The sequence below is a fragment of the Myiozetetes cayanensis genome, unplaced genomic scaffold (genome assembly GCF_022539395.1).
Source record: "Myiozetetes cayanensis isolate MyiCay16 unplaced genomic scaffold, myiCay2020 scf4, whole genome shotgun sequence".
NCBI classification, from domain to species: Eukaryota; Metazoa; Chordata; class Aves; order Passeriformes; family Tyrannidae; genus Myiozetetes; species Myiozetetes cayanensis.
This window is the reverse complement of record NW_026087631.1, coordinates 44536684-44559950: the sequence shown is the minus strand read 5'-3', so window position 1 is coordinate 44559950 and position 23267 is coordinate 44536684. Positions and strand designations below refer to the sequence as shown.

The following is a 23267-nucleotide window of genomic DNA, read 5'->3' as shown; positions in this document are numbered from 1 at the left end:
AAAATGATTCTCTACTAGTTTTTAAAGTAATGTGATCCTTCAGCTGCCTGCAACACTGCTGTGTGTGGCTGTGTAAATAGTGTCCCTCTGGCAACTTGCTTTACTTGGTTCTGATGTAGACAGCTGTTGGGAAAGACTGGGACATCCAACAGATGCTGGACAACTCTTTAGAAGTACAGTTGGCAGATATTTGTATGGTACATAAACACAGAACTAGCTTTCAATGTATCCCCTCTTCTGTTTGTATAATATTAATCTTCAGAGGTTGATAAAAAAAATGAAACATCTGTTCTATTTGTGCGTTGTTACTTTGAGTCTGGTTAAATTAATATAGAAATTAAGCAAGGTCTTGACTAAAACCTGTGGCCATTTGCCTTTAGGTAGTCAATTCTGTAGGCCTCTTGCAGAAAAAACCAGATTAGATATGACTAATATTCTCTGTAAACAAAAGTGTATGTGTGTGTTCACAGTGTTTGTTAGCTGCCTAAATTGGGCTGGGTGCAGATGCAGAAACAAAGCGCTTAAGATTCCAGTATGACTGGTACGAAGATGACAGTAACTCCATGAAGTGAGATTTGAATACTCTTGAGTTGGATATCTAAAGTGTATAGTGCAAATTCCTTTCTAGGCATTTGTTTCTTCATCTTTGTTTAGTGACTATCTTTTCTGCCACATGATGTATAAATTAAGTGAATGTTTGAAGTATCAAATCAATGTTGTGGTCATTATGTTACATTAAAAACTCACCATATATCTACATGTTTCTCAGAAATCTTGTGTCATTTTGTTTCACTGAAAGGTAGAGTTTTATTATTTTCATCTGTGTATACATGGAAGTTCACTTTTCCCTGTCTGAAAGCAAGAAAAGTCTATAAAAGATACCTTCACTACATTTCTGCAAGTCACTGTCTGGCAGACATGTCAAGTTTTCCACTAGACTGTTGCTGCTGCTGTTCACTGTTTAGCGTTTGTCCCCATGAGTGTAGTGCCAGATTCAGACATACAAAGAATAGCCCATATCCAAATCATAGTTTAGATAGTTTGACAGCTGTCAAATACAATTTTTTTTTCCCCTACCTCAATGCTACAACATATGCTGCTCTCCAGGGGAGACAAAAGCTTTCTGTTGATAACCTTATTGCTTGGCTTCTGTTGAGATGGCTGAGTGCTGCTGAACTGTGTCCTAAAAATTACTGTGGCATATCAGCCTGTACAGTCACTCATGTGTCTACTGTTGGGCTCTTCCAGAATCCTTAGCGTGGTTGACAGAGCAAAAGTAGTTGGAGTGAATGCCTTTGCATGTTGTCATCATAGCTCCTCATTCACTGTTCAACTCACTATTGTATCATCATTCTCCCCATTAAGTATCTAATTACTTTAATAGGCTTTCCTGACACCTTTTTTCCCCAATTATGAAGTGGTTGCCTGATGGTTTGGAGATGAACTGGAAGAACTTACCATGCTCAGAAATGAACAACTGCCATGACAGAAGCTTCAGGTTATGGCAAGGAGCTGCAGGGCTAAGTAAAAAAGAATGGGCAAAGATTTAGGTATTAGTGCCATGATATTTCAGTGAGAAGGTAAAGGATTAGACTAAGTGGTACTGGAAGCATGATAGTTCTACCAATACTCATTAATGGAGCAGAATCTTTAAGGGAAGAAAGCTGCATTGAGTCCACTTCCTTCCTTACTCAAACACTGTTGATTTGACATTTGTGTGTGTGTGTGTTTGATTGCTGATTGCCTTTTTTTTTTTCTTTTTTAATCGTTTAATGATGATTAGGAGAAAAGATTTAGTTAATTGTTTTGATCATTCCAAGTAGATCACTTATTTTCAGTAATAAGTGTTAAATTTGTTAAAAATATTTTATTTTAATTAATTCTTATTATTGTCTTGAAAGGAGCTGACAATATCAGGAAATACTGGAGTCGTTATTACCAAGGATCCCAAGGGGTAATATTTGTATTAGACAGCGCCTCCTCTGAAGATGATCTAGAAACTGCTAGGAATGAACTGCATTCTGCTCTCCAGCACCCACAGTTATGTACTTTGCCATTTTTAATACTGGCCAATCATCAAGACAAGCCAGCAGCTCGCTCTGTACAAGAGGTATGTTAAAGTGGCAGCATCTTGCCTGTTTGTTTTTACTATCTGCACACCACTAACCCACTATTGCTTATTACCACTATTACGCTATTACTTACTTATTACTTATGACATACTAGTTAAGGACTGGCCTCAATTTCTCTTTACTGTAAGTAAGCAGACCGAGAGCAGTCCCAACCCCTATTTACTTAGTCCAGTGCACTATATATAGGCTTAGTTCTTCTGGAAAACATATAAGTAATACTTGGATAGAAACAGATCTTCTTTCACCATATTTTGCTTAAGGGTGAAAAGATGTTTTCTAAAACTACTCTTATGAAAAGCTGCTGGGACAGTGATTTTTTTGTTTAGCTTGTGTTTTTATTTGCTATTGGTTTTAATTTTGCACTATTCCATTACTCCCTTCTTTTCAACTGCTTAAAGCAATAGATGGCAGCCATAGGTTGTCTTTTTTATGTAAAAGGTTTTTCTGAATTGCTGTGTACTGATGTGAGGGCAGAGTTGCAATTCCTGTTCTGAAGTCCTTAACTAGTTCTGACTTTCCTCTTCTAAGGGGTAATGTTTTTGTCCAATTTCTAGCTACCATGTAGTAAGTTATATAATTGTTGTATTCAGTGTACTTTTTGCTCTTCATATTCTGAAAAATTCGTCTTGTCTACATTTCTATCATGTCACATGCATTGAAGAAATGCTGAAAGTTACTGTTTCTCCATGAGAAACTCTACTTATTCTTCTGAAGTTGTAGGAAGAAGTTAAAATTTGGCTGTGTGATTCTGTTCATAAATGTCATTTAAAGGACTCCTGTTCAAGATTTTGTGAAATCTGTTTGTTCAGTCAGTGCAGCAGAGTGAAAACAATTTCAGCACTTTGCTGTGTTGTTGCTTTATACTTAAATTTGATTCTTTCTTACAGGAACTTCTTTGTCTAAAATACAATTTCATACTTTCAACTTAGAACAAGCTGATCTGTAGAATAGCTTGCTATTATTACAGTACAGCTGAACATAATGTTTATGGCTTTATACCTCCTTTCTCAGCCAAAAGAAATTAAGCATATTATGTGTTAAGAAATAGAGTAAATGGAGTATAGTGATGGTTTTAATATGAAGAGATTAAATGAAATATATGTAAACTACACTGTAGAATATTTTATTAAATAAAATTTTAATTAAATTCCTCCAACAATCCATGCTTAGGGGAAAAAAAAGGAATTTGAATTTAGTATATCAAGTTACATAAAAAGGTAAACTAAAAAGAGGCAGGGGTAGAATCCACAAGTGCCTATGTCTTGTTCATATAAAAACAGACTGAGAAAGAAGTAATGAATATTTAAAGGAAATATAATATGGATTTTGATATATCCGTTTAATAATTTGGTCTAGTCTACTGTACAGCATAAAAGCAAAGCATGCATTCCTAAACCTTCCACCTAAAAAATGATAATATCATGAGACACAACTGATTTCATTTTATTATCTAAATATGCTCTATGCATTTTGGTTTTAACTTTTTTGCAGAGAACAATACAGATTACTATTTCCATCAATAAAAATGCTTTTTTTCCCCATGACTTAAGTATTTCTTATTTTACTATATTTTTCATTTTTAAAATGGTGAAATTTGGTTCCATTTTAATAACAAATATAATTTAAGAAACATTCATTGTCCAGTTTTGTAAGAATAGAGAATACAATGCCAGTTGGTTTGTTTTACAGGAAATTATGCAAATAACAGTCCCATTTTGTAGTTGAGGCTCTGTAAAGAGACTTTTGGCCTGAACTGAATTTTTTACCTAATTAGAGTTAGCATTTCTTTTCTTTTATTGGCAGTATCCTTATTTTCACTTCATTCTTCATTACCAGTTGCTTGATACCCCAGTAGGGTAGTAGATATCTATATGCTTACAATAGCATTTAAAAAGGTTTCTACTGCATGCTTTAAAAAAAAAAAAAACCTCTATCAGTGTATTATTACGGCATTGCTACTGTGAGTGTGTATGAAATGCTGCACACAAGAATTCTGTTAAATATGCTCAGCTTCTGTGTATTTTCAGGAAAAAACAAACAAACAACCCTGTGTCAGTGTTTGTCTTTGAAGTTCTTTAGTTAAGAATAGTGGAAAACAAAATTAGAAGGAAAAAAAAAAAAAAGAGGAGAGTGTCAAAAAGTTGTTACATTGTCCCCCCCCAAAATATCCTGTGTTTGCTGTATATACAAAGCAGAAGCCTTGTTGGGTCATTTTTGCCAACATTAAAATGGAAATTTCTTGCTTTCCTGAAGGCTTTGTTGTACTATTGTCCTCATTATTCAGATGTGAAATGAAAGTAAAATGATGAATCATGATTCCTTAAATCAAAACCAACATAAATAAGTATGTAACAAAAGTACTATGTTGAGCATTGAGAGTTTTATTAGACATTTTTGCTAAATTAAGTCCATTAATTATATGTATTTCCTTGCTTTTTTATGTGTCAGAAGGCAGGTGAATCACAATTGAAATTTAAAAGTATGTATGCATTATTTTCAGCAACAAATTGCCTTTATTTAGTGGATATGAAAGGACTCCTTGGGGTATAATTAAGGTAAATGTCTGAGTTAAGTGGTGCATAATAGAAAGTATAGAAAAATATTTATCTACAACAAAAATTCTTCACAAAACTGTGCAAGGGCCAAGCAGTTTCTGCAACAGATGTTAGTTATATTTATTGTTGGGAAGTGCTGCTTCAGTTTTTCAAAATGTTGTATTTTATTTAATGTGTTTTGTTCCATACATTGCTTAGGTAAAAGTGATTTTGTAGAAGCAGTGTGCTGTAAATAATAACCAATGTCATGAATGGTTCAATTCACAGCTATAAGATCTATTTGCAAAAATATCCGGATAACTTGTTTAATTTACAAAATGTAATTTAACCTAATTCATTTTGCATAATATACTTCATATTATTGAAGTGAGCAGGGAAAATTATAGGAGAAGCCAAGTTGAAATACTAATCAGGCAATGTAATACTTTTTTTTTCCTGAGTTCAGTTGCTGGTTGGCTGTTTCCTAGTTATTTTGGTTTTAAAATTAAATCAAGAAAGTATTTTATTGTAGAAACTATAAATAACAATGTCCCTCTTATTTCTCTTATATAACTTCTATGGCATTCATTCCATCTTTCTATGTCAAAGATATTTGTAAGTGGTTTTGTTTTTCCTGTGACAGTAGCACATATTTAGATGTTTTCAAATATCTGCTAGGTGATTTCAACTGAGCCATGCTGAAATAAAGACTGCATATTAACCAGACTATAAAGCTCATTCAGTTGTATTTGATTCAATTGGTTTGCTACAAAATAACTTTGGTTTACATTAAAATCACAGTAATGAAGAATTAAGCATATGTAAATCAGTACTGACTGTAGTTTTGGAAACTTTCTGAAATAGTAAATAAAAATAGTTACAAGTGAAAAAAAAAATTAGTTACTCAGCATGTGGGAACATGGTCGCATATCAGTTTGACCACGGTTTCCAAAATACAAGGTGCAATTCTAAAACAGTGTCAAATGATATATTCTTTTAAATAAGTATCCTGCTGATGAAGTGTACTTTTGCCTTTTCATCACAAAAATACTTTCTATAATAAAAACTGGTTTTGATTAGTCAGATTTCTGTTACAGACTTAAAATATTGCAGGAATTGATGGTGATAAAAGCACTTTAAATTGCTTTGCAAGGGAACAGCTGCATTACTGCTTATCATGATTATCAACTTGTTGATTTTTATTTTGGAATGTGTGCTACTTCGTGTAATGGCATCAGAAGCTGGATATTGCAGTGGATTCCTGTGACTTGAAACAGTGTGCAAACTGAGAGTCACTTTATTCCCAGGTCAGAGTGATATTTAGGAGCTGCAGATACCATACGCTGAAAGTTTTCCATAGCCACTGTGTTTTAGAAGTAGGCTGTGCTGAGCACTTGTCTGAATCTGTTGAGGACTTCTGGAAGCCATACAGGACTGGCCAAAGGAGAAACCAAATCAAATTAGATTTTCCAGTTCAGTAGTGAAGCAGCTACATATTCAGCAGTTTTTGGGGAGTTTCTTTTTTTGTATTTAAGGCTGTTTTTAAAATTGCAGTTACACTGGATGATCATTGTAGGCCTGTTCCAAGTGAACTTTTCTAAGACCATCTATGTGAAGATATTCATAGAGTATAAACTTTTGGTGTGTTTTCCTTTAGTCATCCAAAAATATGGGCAATTAATACGTTTCTTTCATATATGTAAATTGGTGACCACTAGTAGTAGGAGAAATCATTGGAGATATGTTCTAAATTTTCATTTAAAAATGCTAGAGCCTTTTAATATAGACTTACTAGAGAACAGTGAATCAAAAGTCTTCTCAGTCTTTTTTAAGGTTATATTGTTTAAAATATTGTTGTCAGGAAAAAAATTGATTTGGAAAAGTTATGCTGATCATGAGTGCTGTCTTTTCGATTGCATACGAGGTCTTGCTTAAAAATTGAATTGATGTGTGTGTGAAACTCCACTGGAGAATCATTCCCATTTTCCCGTTTCTTTGATAGAGCAAGATTAAAAAATGCCTTTGAATTACAAATAGTATTTTCAAAAGCAAGTGTGAGAGGTTCATTGCATATTCACATAGATTGTGATGCATTTATCCATTTGAGAATATTTCAAGACATATGGATTTTGAATTGCAGAGAGTGTTTAATTGGATTTTCTGGAGGGTGACTCTCCTTATGAAAAGAACCATCTTAGGGCTATGAGGGCTATTATGTATTAGTCTGCCAATTTATTTTCTGTTGTTTATGTCTAGAAATAATTTCATAGATAAACAATGTCTTCTTGAAGTGTTAAGTATCTTAAAGCTAAATAACCATTGCAGGAGAATGTTTGGGTTTGCCAGCATCTGCAGAGGCTCTTACTGGTCCTGAGGATCTGGAGTATATTAGAAACTGGACTTTTTGGGCCTACCAGTAGTCTAAGTTCACTGCATATTGTAGCTCAGATTCAGGATGTAATCACTTCTTTATATTTCAGTGTCTTCGTACTATTTTTCCATAGTTCATGCCTTGTGTAGTTTCTGATAGTTAGGGGGAAATGGTTTCCTTTTTGAAACCCTTTCAGTGTACTAGCTATAGATGTCAGTACTAGCAATCTGAAAAACTGTGCTGAGCAGTGACACTTTAGGAGGTTTAGCTTTAGAGAATATGCAGTATCTCAGCTAGTAGTTCTGAGCAGATATTTTCTCCAGCAGCAAGTACTAGAAAAACTAAGCCCAAAACCAAGAGTGAAAAAGTACTCTCTGCAGTCTGTCCCGTCCTCACACCGGTCAAGCCTCTCAAATTAGTTCACCTATCTGAATTCTCAAAGACCAGCTGTTGCAAATCTGTGTACTTTATGGCAGGGACATCCATAGCAAAGTTAAATTGGGGACAGATTTTTGGTTCCAGGAGAAACTGTTTCTAAGATGATTTATCTTCAGATTAGTGTAGTAAATAGCCAAAATATAGGTTCCTACTCTGTTTTGAGATCATAGTGACCTTAATGACCTTAATATTTGCAATCCCCTCACTGCAAATACTTCTTCTCGTCCAAGGTGTGTCCCCTGATATTTGAAGATTGTTTTGGAGTTGGACTCTGCTATTTTGAGTATTGGCTGCTTCCTTCACAACTATGGCCTTTGAGGGAACAGAGGAGTTATTTGCCAGGCTTCAGTTATGAGAGCATTTGCAGAAGAAGGGAATATTATTAAACTGATGTTTAGAAAATATTAATTTTGCCATGTTTAGAACAATGCAGAAATAACTCTTATTTGCATGTCTCTTATGAACTCCCTTTCTGAATAAAGATTTTTTCAGACCTGTTAGGAAGATGATTTTATATAAAAAGATTCAAAAATAAAAATAATGTATATAAAATGCAATATAAAAAGATGAGCAATTTAAATAAAAAGCCAGATGTGAAGAGCAAAACAATTTTATACAGTTGCAAGATTGAATCCAAACAGCAGAGTTTTTCTTTACATGAGTTTGTGCTTCAGTTATGTTTTACAATAAATAAAAGCATAACAGATAAAATCCCTAATATATTTGCATTAGATAAAAAGATGAATTTGTGTTGTTGATTTGAAGTGACATTCCTGAAGATACAGAAACAAATTCTTGAGCAACCTGCAAATGTGCATATATTACACAATGTACAAGAAGCTGAGGAATACGAGTAAAGTAACTAAGACACAGGAGTGGAAGTACTGTCCAGATAGACCAGTTTCACAACATAAAACTGTCCCTAGAGAAGTAAATCTCCTGAATGGCCCTTGCAGCTTATGGTGCCAGGTACAGAAACTGTGTGTCTGAGGGTAGATTTTGAAGAGTATTGGTGTATACAATTTCAAGCTTCGGTAGCTTGATTGTTACAGAACTTTTGGGGTCTTCAAATTGTTGTTTTATGTGTGTGTAGATGGTGTGTACTTAGAGTGTTTCTTTTATCAGCAGTGTTGGTTTACATGATGACCTCTTTGCCTCTCCCATCTTTCAGGAGTCTGACTGCTTGTATGATTTTGACATACAAGTTCACCACTGGTGACTTTGATAGTCTGACCACACTTATGACCATGTGATGAGCTGGTTTGGGCATAAAAATTACTACTGTCCTTCCTCATGGTCTTTTTTTTAAACAGACTCAGATGACAAGATAATTGGATAAGTTATTGTACAAACACAAACAAGAGGTGGGAGGAAGGTGAGAAAGTGGTACTGGTGCAGAAAGTTGAAGGTGTGGAAGTCTAAAACCCAGTGAGACCTTGACCTTTTTATGCTCCACCTTACTTCACGTGTTTTTTTGCTTATCCCACTGCAGTAAACTGCAGTAAAGGAAGGTTATAAAGGAAATACTGAGAAATAATTTTTACCTCTTATTTAACAATGGGTTTTCTAGAGTAGGTGTACCATTACGTCTGCTGGACTTCAGAGAGAGGTAGGAAAGAAGCATTTATTTTCACCATGTGCTTTGAAAATTCAGTGTCTTTGTTGTCTTCCAAGCCAAGGAAGAAGAAAGAAAATGTCATTCAAAGAGAGGGAATTAACCTCACTTGCGGAATTAAACGCAATAACTGTAAAGGTAGAGCATAGTCTGTATAAGTAAAAAGCAAATTTATGAGAGAAACTTTAAAATGCTTTAAGAAACAAAAATCTATATTCTCATTTAGTAAATGTTTTTCATAAATATTTGTATACTTACAAATGCTTCTATGTTATTCAGTAAAGACTGCCGGAGCTGAGAAGAGCACAGCTTTTTACAGTTCTTTCTGAAACCTTTTTTGCTTGGTCAAAATATTCTGGGCTTTAGTAGAGAATTAAATGAAATCCTGAGGCCTTCGTTGGAAACAAATCTGACCACAGAATCATTATGATCCTTTTGGACCTCTATGTCTATGTTCAGAGGCTGTTCAGAGGAATTCTTGAATGCTCAAAAATTTAATTACTGTTAGTGACATTTTGCATGAGCAAGAGAAGATGTATTTCTTTCAGAATTAATAATTATTTCGAATGGAACAAAATAGTGGCTGTATAACTGCTTTCTAAATATAACTCTACCATTTTTATAAAAAAGGTTTCAGGTTCTGTTGAAAAAGAATGGAAAAGTATTTAGTAATGCATTGGATCAAGTTTGTGAAAACTCTGCTATTGTAAAAGTGATTTAGTATGTGTTTTTCTTTCAGATATCCTTCTTTATATATTAGAATGAATTCTTGAGTTCAAGAATACAAGCTGCTGCTTTTTAAAAGATGAGGACATATCCTTCTCTTTTATTTTTATCCTTAGTGCTAAAAAAAGTTTGCTGATTAAATGGAAGTTAAATATATTGTGAACCTTGTATTTACCAAGGAAGAGTCTCATTTGTGCAGTTGAACTATTTTCTACATAATTTATATTTGATACTCAGTGTAACACAAAGAAATTTAAAAAAATGTTTTTCAAGTTGATTGTGATCACGTAATCTTCATTACATTAGAGTAAGTATGCAGTGTATGAAGTTAATTTCTGGCCACAGTCCATTCTGCAGGAATTAGGTACTCGCACACATGGGAAATCATGACAAGCATATTTATTCATTTCAGGGAGGTTCAACAAAAACTACAACAGGAGAAAACCTATCCATTTTATATCCATGTAGGCATTTACAGTTGGATTTTAATTATGTACCACAGAAGTAGAACATTTTCAGCTGCATCTGCACTACCTGGAATTGAAACAGCATAGATTAATATTGTCTGCAATTACCAGCATCCTGAAGAACTTGCTGGGAACAAGACTATGTGGAGTTTCTTAAAATCTGCATCAAACAGAAGGTACTCAGAGTTCAGCTTGGGTATCAGGTGCTCTCTGTTTCTCTTAAATATCAACATTTCTGAAGATGCTATCAAGAATTTCTCTTGGGTATGAGCTGCAGCGTCAGGGAAAGCAAAACTGAAAATGGGTGCATCATTGACCCACCAGAGGCTGAATCTCCTTTAGGTGTGTGAGTGTAAAATCCCTATAAGCAGGAACAAACCATGCATCTCTGGACACGGAGATCATGGCGTATATGTGAGACTTCTTGAAACAGTGACATGTTTCCAAGTGCAGGATAGGGAAAGGATCATCTTTGCATGTATTCTGAATACATGTTACTAGGGCAATGTTTCAGTTGTCAAAGGCCAAGAAGGAAACAATGCTATATTATAAGGTGAGACTAAATTCCTTCCTATCCATTTGCAGGTTTGAACTGGGGTTTTTGTTTTGGGTTTTTTTTATGTGTGTGTGGTTTTTGGTTGGTTGGTTTGTTTTGTTTTGTTTTTTAATCCTAGGGTTCTTTCAAGCCATTATGCTTCTGGAAGAATCCTAGGTGCTATGTGGGTGTGATGGAACCCAACAATCAGATTTTTATGAGCTTGATTGTTGGACAGGACATTGTAGTTTTTGAAAATGGGATGAACCAGAGATGACTAACAGAGGGAATGGAAGGGGATGGGTGGCGAGTCTCATGGACCTCTTTTCCTATTACTTCCCAAGACTTTACTGGCAGTAAGGCTAAAGAGTTGACTAGAAAGCAGTCTGGGATTCAAGTTAAAACAAAGAATGGAATGGAGTTTGCAAATTCAAAAGTGGTGAAGGGTCCCACAGTTCAGGGAGGATGAGGATGGAGTACTGCTGGGTTCTTGCTTAAAGCAGTCCATTTGAGGCCTTCTTCTGTAGGGACATAGGCTGAGAACAGTGGACATTATTTCTTCAGAAACCACTTTGGTTCAGTTCTTAATGACATTTTGGGTCAAAAAGAGGAAACCATTCACCCATCCACTTCTTGCAGTGATTCAGCAGCAGATGCAAACATACTCCCGAAGAAACATGAATTATCCACTCTAGCATCTGGGAACAATCATCTTCGTAAGACTGGAAGCACGGTTTTGAGTATAATGACATTATTCTAATGATGATTTGTTGATAATGCAGTGTATCATTAGTCATGCTGGAATCTTTATAAGGGTAAATGTTTTCTCAAATTAGTTTAAATGTTTAGAAAACCTATTACAACAGTCTGACGTGAAACAGTAACTTGTTCTGCTAGAATCTGAACAGCCTGGAAGTTAGTCTAGAAAAGAATTTTGTGAAGGATCATACAAATAAGCTAGGTAATGTATTTTTAAAAAAAGCAAAACTTGAGCAGCTTTTTGCTTGAAAATGTATTCTTGTATTACTCAGATTTACACACGTCATCCTTATATTTTTTCCTACTGTTTGCAAGAACAGTGTAATTGAATAATCCATCGTTATGCATACACAAAATTTCTCAATATCTTTACTTTTTCTGACCTTTTCTGTTACATTTAATTGTTCAGATTCTGCTTAGATGTAGAGTTGCAAGGGTCAGAAAGCCTTTGCTCTTTTAATACTCTCTTAAAAGTAGACTCAATACTTGTACGTAGGCCTCTTTAAAGTTAATGCATGCTGAAGTTCCGTGTTCAAGTATTAATACACAGTGCAGGGCATATAGCAAACTGATTGAAAAAACCCAAACAACAAAAAACCCAGTCTGCATTAGTGAATAAGCTTTTCTTAAAAAGGCTGTCCATCTTCATCCACACGTAACCATAGAAAAGGATAATTGGGATTACCGCATATATTGTTATATATTTGTTAAAATTGCTTTATTTATTCAAAATTAAGTTGTCCTGTCTGTCTCTCTGTCAATACAAGCTTGTTCTGTAAACTTTTTACAGTATTTTTTCTTAATGTATTATCACAGCATTTACGATCTCATTTAGGTTTTTATGTTACTCTGGTAATAAATGCTAGAAAATAGTTTACTGAAATTATAGGAAACATTTGATTATTTTGAGGATTTCTTGCCTTTGGTTTCCTATAGCTTTATTCTGTTGCAATAATGCTTTAACAGCAGACCATATTTAACTACTACCAAATATTCTTCTCCAATTTAGTTACCTTTGTTCCTCATTCTGAATTACGCCTTTACTCATGTCTGGGGATAAAGGAATAAGAGAATGAAATTTGAGTTACTCTCTAGTGCAGAAAAATAAATCTTTTCATCGATGTAAACAAACAGATGCTTTGTCACCAGTATTGAAGGAAACATTAGTGTCCCTTTAGCTGCAATAGCATCTTCATTAGTGACACAATATATGTTTGTTGTTTTAAAAATACTTAACTCATTTTGAATAAGCAGTCTTATGCATGTGATGAGATATCTATGGTCTGTGTGTACACAGAACCTTGTTAAACAGTCAGTACTCTTCACTGAGTAATTTGGTCTTTTGTGTGTATCAAAATTTATTACTTATAGATAAAGTTATTTCTGTATTTTAAAATATATTTATTTGTTTTGGACTTATCTCATTTTGTAGTTGTTATTAATAAATTGCTCTATGTTCTAAAAGAAGAACAGAGGCTTCAGAAATGGTACTGCACATTCTTGAAGTATTGCTCATGCCTGCACATCTGTCCAGAAAAGTTCAAACTATGTAGTTTTGGTTGACTACCATTTTTGTGGACATACTACCTGGATCATTTCTAGTGAAGTTCAGAATACGTAATTTGTTTAAATTAAAGTCATAATTGAATGAAAATTGATTTTGACTCATTTTGGAATAGTTAAATATGTATGTGATGTAGAGAAAATCTCCAATACTTTCCATTATTATTCCTCTTGCTAATTTTCCTAGAGTAAGTTTAAGTTTATTGAAACCTGTCTCTTAGCAATTGGAAACTACTCTTATAAAATCTTCTGAAAAACAAGTTATTCCATTTTAAAGCCAAAATGGAGTGTTGTTAAAGGGAGAAAAAGCTTAGTATCTTTCTATTCTGATTTATTATACAGAAGGCTGTTTTTTTACAAAAAAGGGCTTTTTTTTTTCTTTTTTTCCCTCCACTATTCTCAGTCTCTTTTGATCATTGATCTGGGTGACCCCACGCTCAGGGGTTTTTTCTTCATTTGACATGGACAGATTTTTGAAGTATAGCTCTCCTTTGGGAACCTCAGGCAGTTCCACTTGACTAACCTGTGATCTAATGAGCAGTAATGCAGGGTTACAGTGACCATTTTGTTTGCTTTGAGGGAGGATGGCTAGACAGAGAGTGGGAGAGAGGCGGTGTCTATGGAGAAAAAAGATGCAGGGTGATCGAACAGTGTGAAAAAGACTTGTTAGCCCACATTAGTGTGCCTGATTTACTTCACAACAGGTCAGGAAAGGCCAAAGGCAGGGTTGTCATTAAATTGCAAAGTTGAAAATCCTGGTATTCAAAAGCATTCAAATTTCTGAAAGTTGTAAATTAGAAAGTTTGTGGTTCATGTTGAATTTGCCAAAAAGATATACAGAAGTACCAGCTTCTCTGAAACATGAATGGTACATTATAAAATCATGCTGTAAATAAAAAGAAAACCAGCTTTTTAAAGTACTTTCATGGTTGACTGTTTTACAATGAGACTGGGTGCGAAAGAAAGGCCAAACACTAACAAGGTCGTTGCACTTTCTTTATGAGCCCTGGGGACCCCTTAATTATGTGCCCGTGCTGCTTATTTTGAGATCTGTAGAGTGTATGTGTATGTGTGTTTGTACAAGATATAATTTTTATTTGTATTAATTAAATACACACACATATGTATATACACATATGCATATATATGTAAAAATAAAATTTTAGCATCAGCCCAGGAATGTAGATTTTGAATCTTTTTCTGCATGTTATGATTTTTTTTCTCATATCCTTTATTGTTTCTCTTGGAGTGAACATTAATCTTCATGCCATTGGTCTTGAAATAGGCACAGATTTATTTTAAATTTACATTTACAAATGCAGACACCAAAAAAACCCACAAAAAACAGTCCTTATGTAGTGATTTTTCCTAATACTAAAACTTTCTTCTGAACACTTCAATTGGACTTGACAGTCTGCTGCTTTGCAATTGCAAAACCAGAAAGTTAAATCTGTCTATTTCTGAATTTATGTTCATTCTCGTACTTGATAGTGGCTTGAATCTCCATGATTTGAAGAGAACATTTACTGCAGAATATCTTTTTAAGCTTTTGTGTTGATAGCCTTTAACTCATAGCAAACTCTTGTCATTGCTATTTCTGATCTGGCTTCCTCTAGTAAAAATCAAAGTGCAACCTTTAGCTATATTATCACTGTTATTATAGCAGCAGGTAATTTTAAAAATGGGAGTGCTTAGGGGTACTTTTTTCTGTCTGTTACCAGAAGTTTCACTAGTAGCTGGCTGTCAAAAATCAGTTTTTCACAATTGTCATAAAACTGTGTTTTAGCTTGTACTGCATGGACAGAGCTTGTTGTATTGATCCTCCAGTGTTGTTATGCAAAATTAAAATCTGAGAATAGCTGACCATAATTAAGACTATATTTTTTACCTGACTTCAGGAACTGTGCTCCCACTGATCATTCAAATAATTTCATTGACATTAAGGGATTGTCTCTTGATTGAAAGGAAGAAAAGACAATAGTATGTCAGGCTTCAATATTTGCATTGAACATTAACTTTTGGTTTTAACTTTTATTGGATTGTGTATTAAGTTGTGGTGTCAGATTATTTTTGGTTTACCTTTTTCGTCTTTTGTTTGCAGTGAAATATGTTATAGTTTTACTTCCTAATAAACTGAAGTTTAAGTGTCAGTTGAATGTGGGAAACAAAGTACATTTTTTATATACAGTGCTGCATTTCTCAATTAATTTCCCAGTGTGTCACTCCTGTTTTTAACACATTGTAAAATTCACTTATTATTAGAATTTTGATATAGAATTAATTTATTTTGAAACAGTGTAGTGTTCAAAGTGGCTTAGTTATTACTATACTCAAAGACTAGTCTCAAAAAAATTTGCTATTGTGTGTATGCTTCCATTTTCTTGATTATTTTAACTGACGTTTAGTTGCAGCAGCTTGGTGGAGATACATTCTAGGAAACTCTGCACTCAGCTAGCTTTCTCTGTAGCTTTAGGTCATGTTAGTCAATGGAAACTTATTAGGGCATAAAATGATGTGAAAATGTTTAACAAATCAGAATACTGAATCAAGGCACATTTGAGCCTTACTACTATTCTATTTCCATTGACTTCCTCCATTCCCTAAATAACGTTGTCTGTGCAGTCTCTATGCACTCTTTATTAGCTCTTCTGTTTGATTTAATTATTCAGTTACTCAGTGTGTCTGAATTAAGTCATCTCCACCAATCTACTTATTACAAAGAATTTGGTTAGTGAGAAGAGACTAATGTCACCTTGCTGGTCTAATTTTTGAGGGGGTGTGTTTAGGAATCAAGACACTGGAACAGTATTTTGAAACTGGCTTATGAACAAAAGTCAGTCCAAGAATAGATTACTGATACTGCCAGTCACAGGCATTGGAAGAATAAGTGCTACTCATCTGAAGAGTAGGGAAATTTTCATATGTTCTTGTTAGCTTTCCTTAAGATGTGAATAGTTTTTGCAGCTTGGTGTCTGGAAACGCTTTTAAAATACACAGCAAGTTTGCTGCCACATAAATTGTTTTCACATAAACTTGCCAGGTATTATATGAAAAGATTAAGTTCTTTTTTGATGGTAATATTGTTGCTTGGTTCAGAAGTACGGCTCACAGAAGAAGAAGGGATATGCCAAGTGCAGGCTTTTGGAAAAATTTTCTTCCAGTTCATAATTACATTTTAAGAAAATATTTCTTGTAAGACAAGAGATGTTAACTTTTGATATAGGTACTAAAGTGCAGCATTGGAAGTTTTTTTCTTTTTATCTCTATGTCGTGATATATGACCTCCAACAAAACCTTCTTTCAGCTCAAGCTACAGTTCCCATGGGTTATGCACTGCAAAGTTTAGCAAAACAGGAGAAGCAAAACATAAAAGTACTTGCAGGTGCTCTTTTACTAAAGAAATGGGTGTGCCTTCTTACATTTCTCTGAAGTCATTATTTTATCTCTGAACTATATCTGATAGTATAACTCTCAAACTGTTCTAAACTGGGAATGCAGTAGCTAATATGTTGCATAAAAATGGAGCGTTATACTATGCCAATGGACTCTGACAATTAAGTTTTTAGTATCTGTAAAATGGGCTTAAAATGTTCCCCAGATGTATTTGGCTTTCTCCCCTTTTGGAAGTCATTCCTTCTGTGCAATAGGAAAAAAATTTGCTTAACTAAGAAAATGAATTCAATAATGCCACCTTTTCCCTGCATAAATAAGACGGTGGGGGTGGTAATACTATGTCTGGGAAAGGAAGCAAAAATGCATACTTGGATATCCCATTGCCAGCTGTTATAGGAAGTGTGTTTGCCAGCAGTTTCTGGCAAGCTTATTCCTTCCAAATCCTCTCCAAACTTGCCAGGCATTTAAAAAGTCTTTTGCCTGTTAGTCACCTTTCACTTACTTGTAGCATTAGAAGGAATGTTTATTGACTGAAGAACTGCCTGTGTTAAAATCAGGAACATTGAATTAAATTTTTTGTTTTGTTACATGTTGGTTTGTTGATATTTACTTGGCAGCAGGGTTTAGTTAAGAATATGGGTATTAGTTAACCAAACTGGGTCAAAGCTTAAAGGGTGTGCTCTCGTGGGAAATAAGGCCCAGGGTTTGGCTGATACTTTTCATGCATGTAGAAGGCATCAGACTCTCAATCCTTGACCCTGTGCAGAGGGATGGATGCTTCAGAAGTGAATTGCATTATGGCAAAGTACCACCTCCACTTTTGGCAGAACCTGACTGAGAGAGAATTTAAAAATCTACTATGTCTAGCAGTGGGGCATGTGGGTTGTTATTGTGTTAATTTGGTTCAGTCATGATCTGGTGTTTTAGTCCTCTTCTGAGTACTATCGATCAGCATATGCATTGCTCTGAAGCTCCCTAAGGCATTTGAAGACAAAATAAGTAGCATATGTATCTGTGTCCTAAAGCAGAGGCAATTCAGGCAGAGAGAGGCTGAAGGGAGAAATCAGATATAATGAGATGAAAAACTTGACTTTTGACATAGGTTAGGTCTGCATGGCTGAGGGTAGACTAAAAATCTAGCTTCTTGGATACAAAATATTTTGCAAAACTGCCCGTGTCAGAAGGTTCAGATTCATAATTGCTTTCTGTTCTTTCTGCTCCATTTTCTTCTCAGAGTTATAAAATCTGAATTAAAGAGAGACCTCAATTATAAATTGTCATACCAGAGACAACTGAAGTTACATCTGTGACTACACTGCACCTTCCTTCAGGGTTTTTTGATAGAAGGCTGTCTGGTCTTTTTCATGCATTTTGCTACCTGTACTTACATGTTTAACTGAAATAGTTGTGTAGTATTGGAGCATACCAGTATTTTAATGTATTTGCTTGTCATCTCTGAGGTACGAAAACAGCCTGCTATTCATTTTACAGTAATTTAAGCACTGGTAGGCCATCAACTACAACCACAAAGCTAATGGCCTTTTAATTACAGGTAATTCTGAAGAGAGTTTGAAGCAGGAATTAAGAGCTTAATGCAAAATTATGGACAAACAGAACAGAAAACAAGACTATGGTGTCCCAGCTGGTGCTATCACTCTAATAGTTGAATATTTCTTTTTTTCTCCATTTCCAACGTGGTTGTGATTCAGCCAGTGTCACAATGCTTTTATGCATAAACAGTGATATACAAAAAGAACCCTGGTATCAGTTATTGTAACAGTAATCACAGGGAGTCCTGCACTGTACATATGTTGCTGTTATGGTCATGGTATTGTCTTCTCTGACTGGCGAAGTTATGCAAATCATTTAAATAATAAAATGGTGTGATGATCTGGTCCGGAGGCTTTACAATTATTTCATCTTATGTGTTCTGAAAAGTACAATTTTAAGTATTCTGAGAACCTGCAATGAGTAACTGAAAATGCTTGAGAATGCAGTGTGTATTATCTGGGCATTGGGATCAGGCAGTGAGGGAAGAACTGACCTGCCCTGCTCAGCATTGTCAATTGGTGACTCACTATGTTAGTTGACTGCCCTTGTTCAGCTAGAACAGGGTTAATTTTTGAAACAACCAGGAGGGGACATTTTTAGTGTACTTATATAACTATATGTCAGTTTATAACCTGTTGACAGCAATGCTGCAAATTAATTGAAAGAGATATTGCTCTGAGACTTGAACATTGTGTCTTTCAAAACCTTTCTTGACAATTTGAAAAAGATTTTGATTGATATCAGTTTGAATTCTTTTATTGTAATAATTGAAAATAAATATAGCAAGTTCTGAAGTTGCATTCCTGAGTTACCTGAAGGATATATATGGTATCTCTTAATTAGCTATCTGTAATAAACAAATTACTCTGCATGCTTTATTCATTTCGGTATGTAGCAGTCAGTTTTACTATCCTCCTATTAAAGATCTTTGTCCTAGAAACAGTTGTTGTTATGTGAGGGTAATGTTTTTTTGAGATCTGTGATGACTTAATACTGTCTGTGTGATCACTTTTCTCCTTGCTAATTCAGCTATAGTGTTACAGAATGCAGAAAATCTATGCTGAACTGATCATTTTGCTAGTATATACCTTGAAGGCCGTAATTCTCTTTACCTTACAAATTTAAAATTCTCTGTTACTGTTTAGATTACTTCAGTTGTTTCCATTTCTTTTGCTTGACTTTATGTTCTTAATGGAATATTAATTCATTTTGTGTGCAAAAAGAAGTTGTTTGTATTTGGAACTATTTCAGAATTACTAAGTCAGACTCCACGGGCTATTTTTCAGACTATACGGATTAATATGCAGAATGTAATTGCTAATAGCTAATAACTTTTTAATTTTTATTAACATGCAAAAAAGTCATCTCAGCTGGTTTGTGCAATGAAGTTATTTGCAAGCTTTAATAAAATTCTGAATTTTTCTAGGAACGGGAGGAAAGCTTTGAATCTGAATTCCAGTTCTCTTTTTTGGAACTTAATGTTGCTTCATCAGTTACTTTGTTAATTTAGACTGACGACCCTCTTCAGAAGTCAATGGGAGTTTTGTGCAGATTGCTAAAAAGTATTACTACTTGAAAAGTGTGGCAACCCTGTACCTATTAAAGGAATTTGCTGTTTGAGCTCCACAAAAGACTCACCAAGAAACTGATGTAGTTCTATAGAAATGTGGGAGAAATCTATCAGAAATCCTGCAAAACAGCATAGGATTCCACAAATACAGCGTTTTTCATCTGACTGCACGCTGGACAACTGCCCTCCCTCTATGACAGCAATAGACTTAATCAGGACCATCGGTCTCACAACTTCTATCAGAGTTTTCTCTCTTGCATATTAAGATGCAATTAGATGGATTCTTTGTGCAGTGCACAGAAATAGAGAAATGTTTTCTTATCTGCAGTTTTTGTTGCTGGGACAGATGCGATTATTCATCACCATGATTATATTTATATTACTTGAAAGCACTCTGAAAGTCTAAATTTCTGCTCATAAGAGGAAGATTGGTCTGTTCTTGTTGAGTGGGCTGTTGAAACTAGTTGTCTTTCAAAAAGAGTTTGGTTGTATTACCTTTCTTGTTTAAAACCTCTCTGGTTTTACATTGGATTTCTAGATACCATGGAATGGCCTAGATTGGAAGGGGTCTTCAAGATCATCTAGTTCCAATCCTCCTGCTGTGGGCAGGGTTGCCAGCCACTAAATCTGATTGCTCAGGGCCCTATCCAACCTGGCCTTATCTAGTCTTTTAGTGGTATACTTGCTTCCTACAGAGGAAGAGTTATGTACCACTGTCATAACCTCTCTGTTCATGATCTTACAGGCACTGCGGAAAATTTTCCAAAATAAAACTTGATCATCATAATTTTTTATGCCAAGCATGGATCAATATCAACTCTTCTAACAACTCCATTCTACTTGTCCTTTGAATTGTGTGCTGGGCACCTGATCCTGCAAGGTTTTCCTGTGCTATGGCACTATATTTTAGAGCCATATCAGATTTTTTGTATTTCATACTGCTAGGAAAATATTATTTACACATAGAATCTAAAGTTTTGTTTTGGAAGGTGAAACTACATGTCTCTTGCAGTCTGTCTCTAGCAGGCTATTAGAAAATACAAGGTTTGTTGTTTGTCATGGAATAATAAGCTTCTGCTTGTCTTTATAGACCTACGTATTTCATTTTAAGTTTAACAGACAAATAACAAAGGAGAAGAGATGAAGAGAAGAAAAACAAACTGAGGTCCTAGAAAATTCTTTTTCTTTTCTTTTCCCCCCATGAAACTACTGCAGGAAAAAAAAAAAAAAGTAAAATTGACAGACGGGGTGTGCCAGCTAATGTAACCAAGCATTGAGTGGGAAGAAGAATATTAAAAAGCAGAAAATTAGAGCTGTGCTTGCCTGTTTGACTCCCCAAAAGAATTGAAATTGTCAGCATTTGGGATGCCTTGTCAGAGGCTGAGAGCCTCACCTGTCTATGGTGCTCTGCAAATCTATTCTGGTGACCATCATCCCTCAGAAATGTGTGTCTGAGAGCAATTAGAATTTTACCAAAGAATACTGAAAAAAAAATTAAGTACGTGTATGTCATGTAGTTATTGAATTCTTTAAAGATAAAACAAAGACCACCACAGAAGCAAATTAAAGCCCCTGGGAGCTGACATGGTTATTGAAAGAGCTGCCCTGCCATAGAAACCTGCTTTCCTATTGTCACTCATTTTGGTCTCTGAAAAGGAATTTATGATCAAAGTTTTGTTTGAGCACAATGTAGTGGCACTGTTAAGCACACAGATTAGATTTTGGCAAAGTTAGACAGGTAGTTAGGTATTTTTTTTCTTTCTTCTATTTTTTGGCACTTATAGAGAGAAAAGTGTTTTGCCTGTAAAATGTTTAGACCTTGAAAAAAAAAAAAATATATTTCTTGAATTATATTAGATCTGTTTTTCTTGTTTTGTATCTGCTACTACTGTTTCATGATAAAGTCAGAGCACCTTTTGTGGATGTTGTATATGAAAATACATAGATGAAATAAAACCTGTACAAAGTTTCCACCTTGATGACTCTAGCAAATGCCCACTGTCCACTTTTTCAGTTGCAAGAAAGAAGTTACATTTTTATCAAATAGTATGCCGTAATATAATTCTTTTTGAGCATACAAGGGAGTGACCTATTCTTTCATTGGATAAAATGAAACACATGGTTTACTTTAATCCAGAGGGGACTTTTTGAGAGAGAAATTAAGATGAGAATTAACCATAGTAGGAGAAGTCACTACAATAATTGAAATGTGTGAAATATAGGTTCATTTCTTGTCGTTGCTGTTGACTTGCAGCACAAAACTAGAGCTGACTTTGGAAGTATGTTATTGCTCTTCTCCATCTTATATCCATATAGAAAAGTCTTATAAATGCTCTAGGATGATAATGGCAGTATGTAGTTTTGAATAACTTAGAGACTCAAGTACAGGTGGAAGAAACAATTTCTGTGAAAGAAGAACAAAACTCCAAAATATTTTGATGGTGAAATGAGTTATTTAGACCAATAAGAGGTAATTTAAAGCAAGGATCAAGAAAAATCTGAGTGTGTACAGTTCTCCTAACACCTGTACATACAGTCATGCTGGTATATGCTAAAATATTAGAAGTAGCTTTAGAAACACTGTTGCATTGTGTGATCAAAGCAACAAGTGCAGTCAGCCAGTTTGAGTTTTCTGTCTTGAGTGGGAAGTAGGAATATTAATTTAATCCTATATATGAGGTTTTTAAAAAGAATGTGTTAGGAATTAAATAATGGATTTAGAAATCTGGTTTTGGAGTGTGTTACAAGAAAGAAATCACGATAGAGGTTCCCCCTCTGCTGGTAGAGAGTTCAACATTCCAGATATTTCAGTGTCTAAACACAGGTAAATTTGATTGAGTTTGAACATATTTATGCAATGAAAGAGTCACTGTTACATAGTATATGCTATTCTCAACCTGCTAAAAGCACTTTAAAGTGAAATAGAGTACAACTGAAGTTACCAAGTTCCATGTCCATTTGTTGGTGCTGGCACATAAGTAACTCATGTCAAGTGCCCAATAGAGAGTCTAAACTCTGTTGTCAATTTGTGTTATACCTAACTTGTCACTTTGTGTGGGTTGGTTTTTACCCATTTCAGTGCTGTTCAAGATTTTTATCCTAGTGAGCAACCCTTTACGTTTACCCTTTTTAAGGTTTTCAATTCAATTTAATTAATTATCTTCTTAAAACATTACCCTATGCATGCTTGTCAGGAGAATTTCCCAATTCCTTCTGTGGTAGGAAGTTCTTGTGCAAAATTTTACATACTTACCTAGAGTACTTGTGAAGAAGAGTGAAATTTTAGAGGTACTAGAGCCAAGAGAAGTAGATTATTTATGGTGAGATCCACTGAAAAGTAAACCAGCAGGAAAGTACAAATGAACAGACCAACAAAAATCCATCTTTAGTAAAAACGTGTGTGAATTCAAGCTTCTTAGTGTTTACCTGTGTTGTTTATCTCTGTGTGTGTGAAATAAAATGTAAATGGTTACTAGTGTTATAGAACTCATGCCAAGGTTTTAGATTCTGAAATATATTCCAAAATCATTATATCTTGGTATGGCAGATATTAGCATAAATTTTAATAAGTATTTTGAGTAAATATTATCAATCTCAAGTAATTTTAATTTCT

General features: G+C 34.7%; 1 protein-coding gene across 2 annotated transcripts in view; it reads left to right on the top strand.

The window, feature by feature from the left end:
- The window catches only part of ARL15 (ADP ribosylation factor like GTPase 15), a 213846-nt gene that overhangs the window by 89729 nt on the left and 100850 nt on the right, over positions 1-23267 (top strand). For both annotated transcript variants that reach the window (XM_050328584.1, XM_050328583.1), the window contains one exon: positions 1902-2110. In XM_050328584.1, the coding sequence (XP_050184541.1) occupies positions 1902-2110 (209 nt within the window). The remainder of the gene's footprint in view (positions 1-1901; positions 2111-23267) is intronic.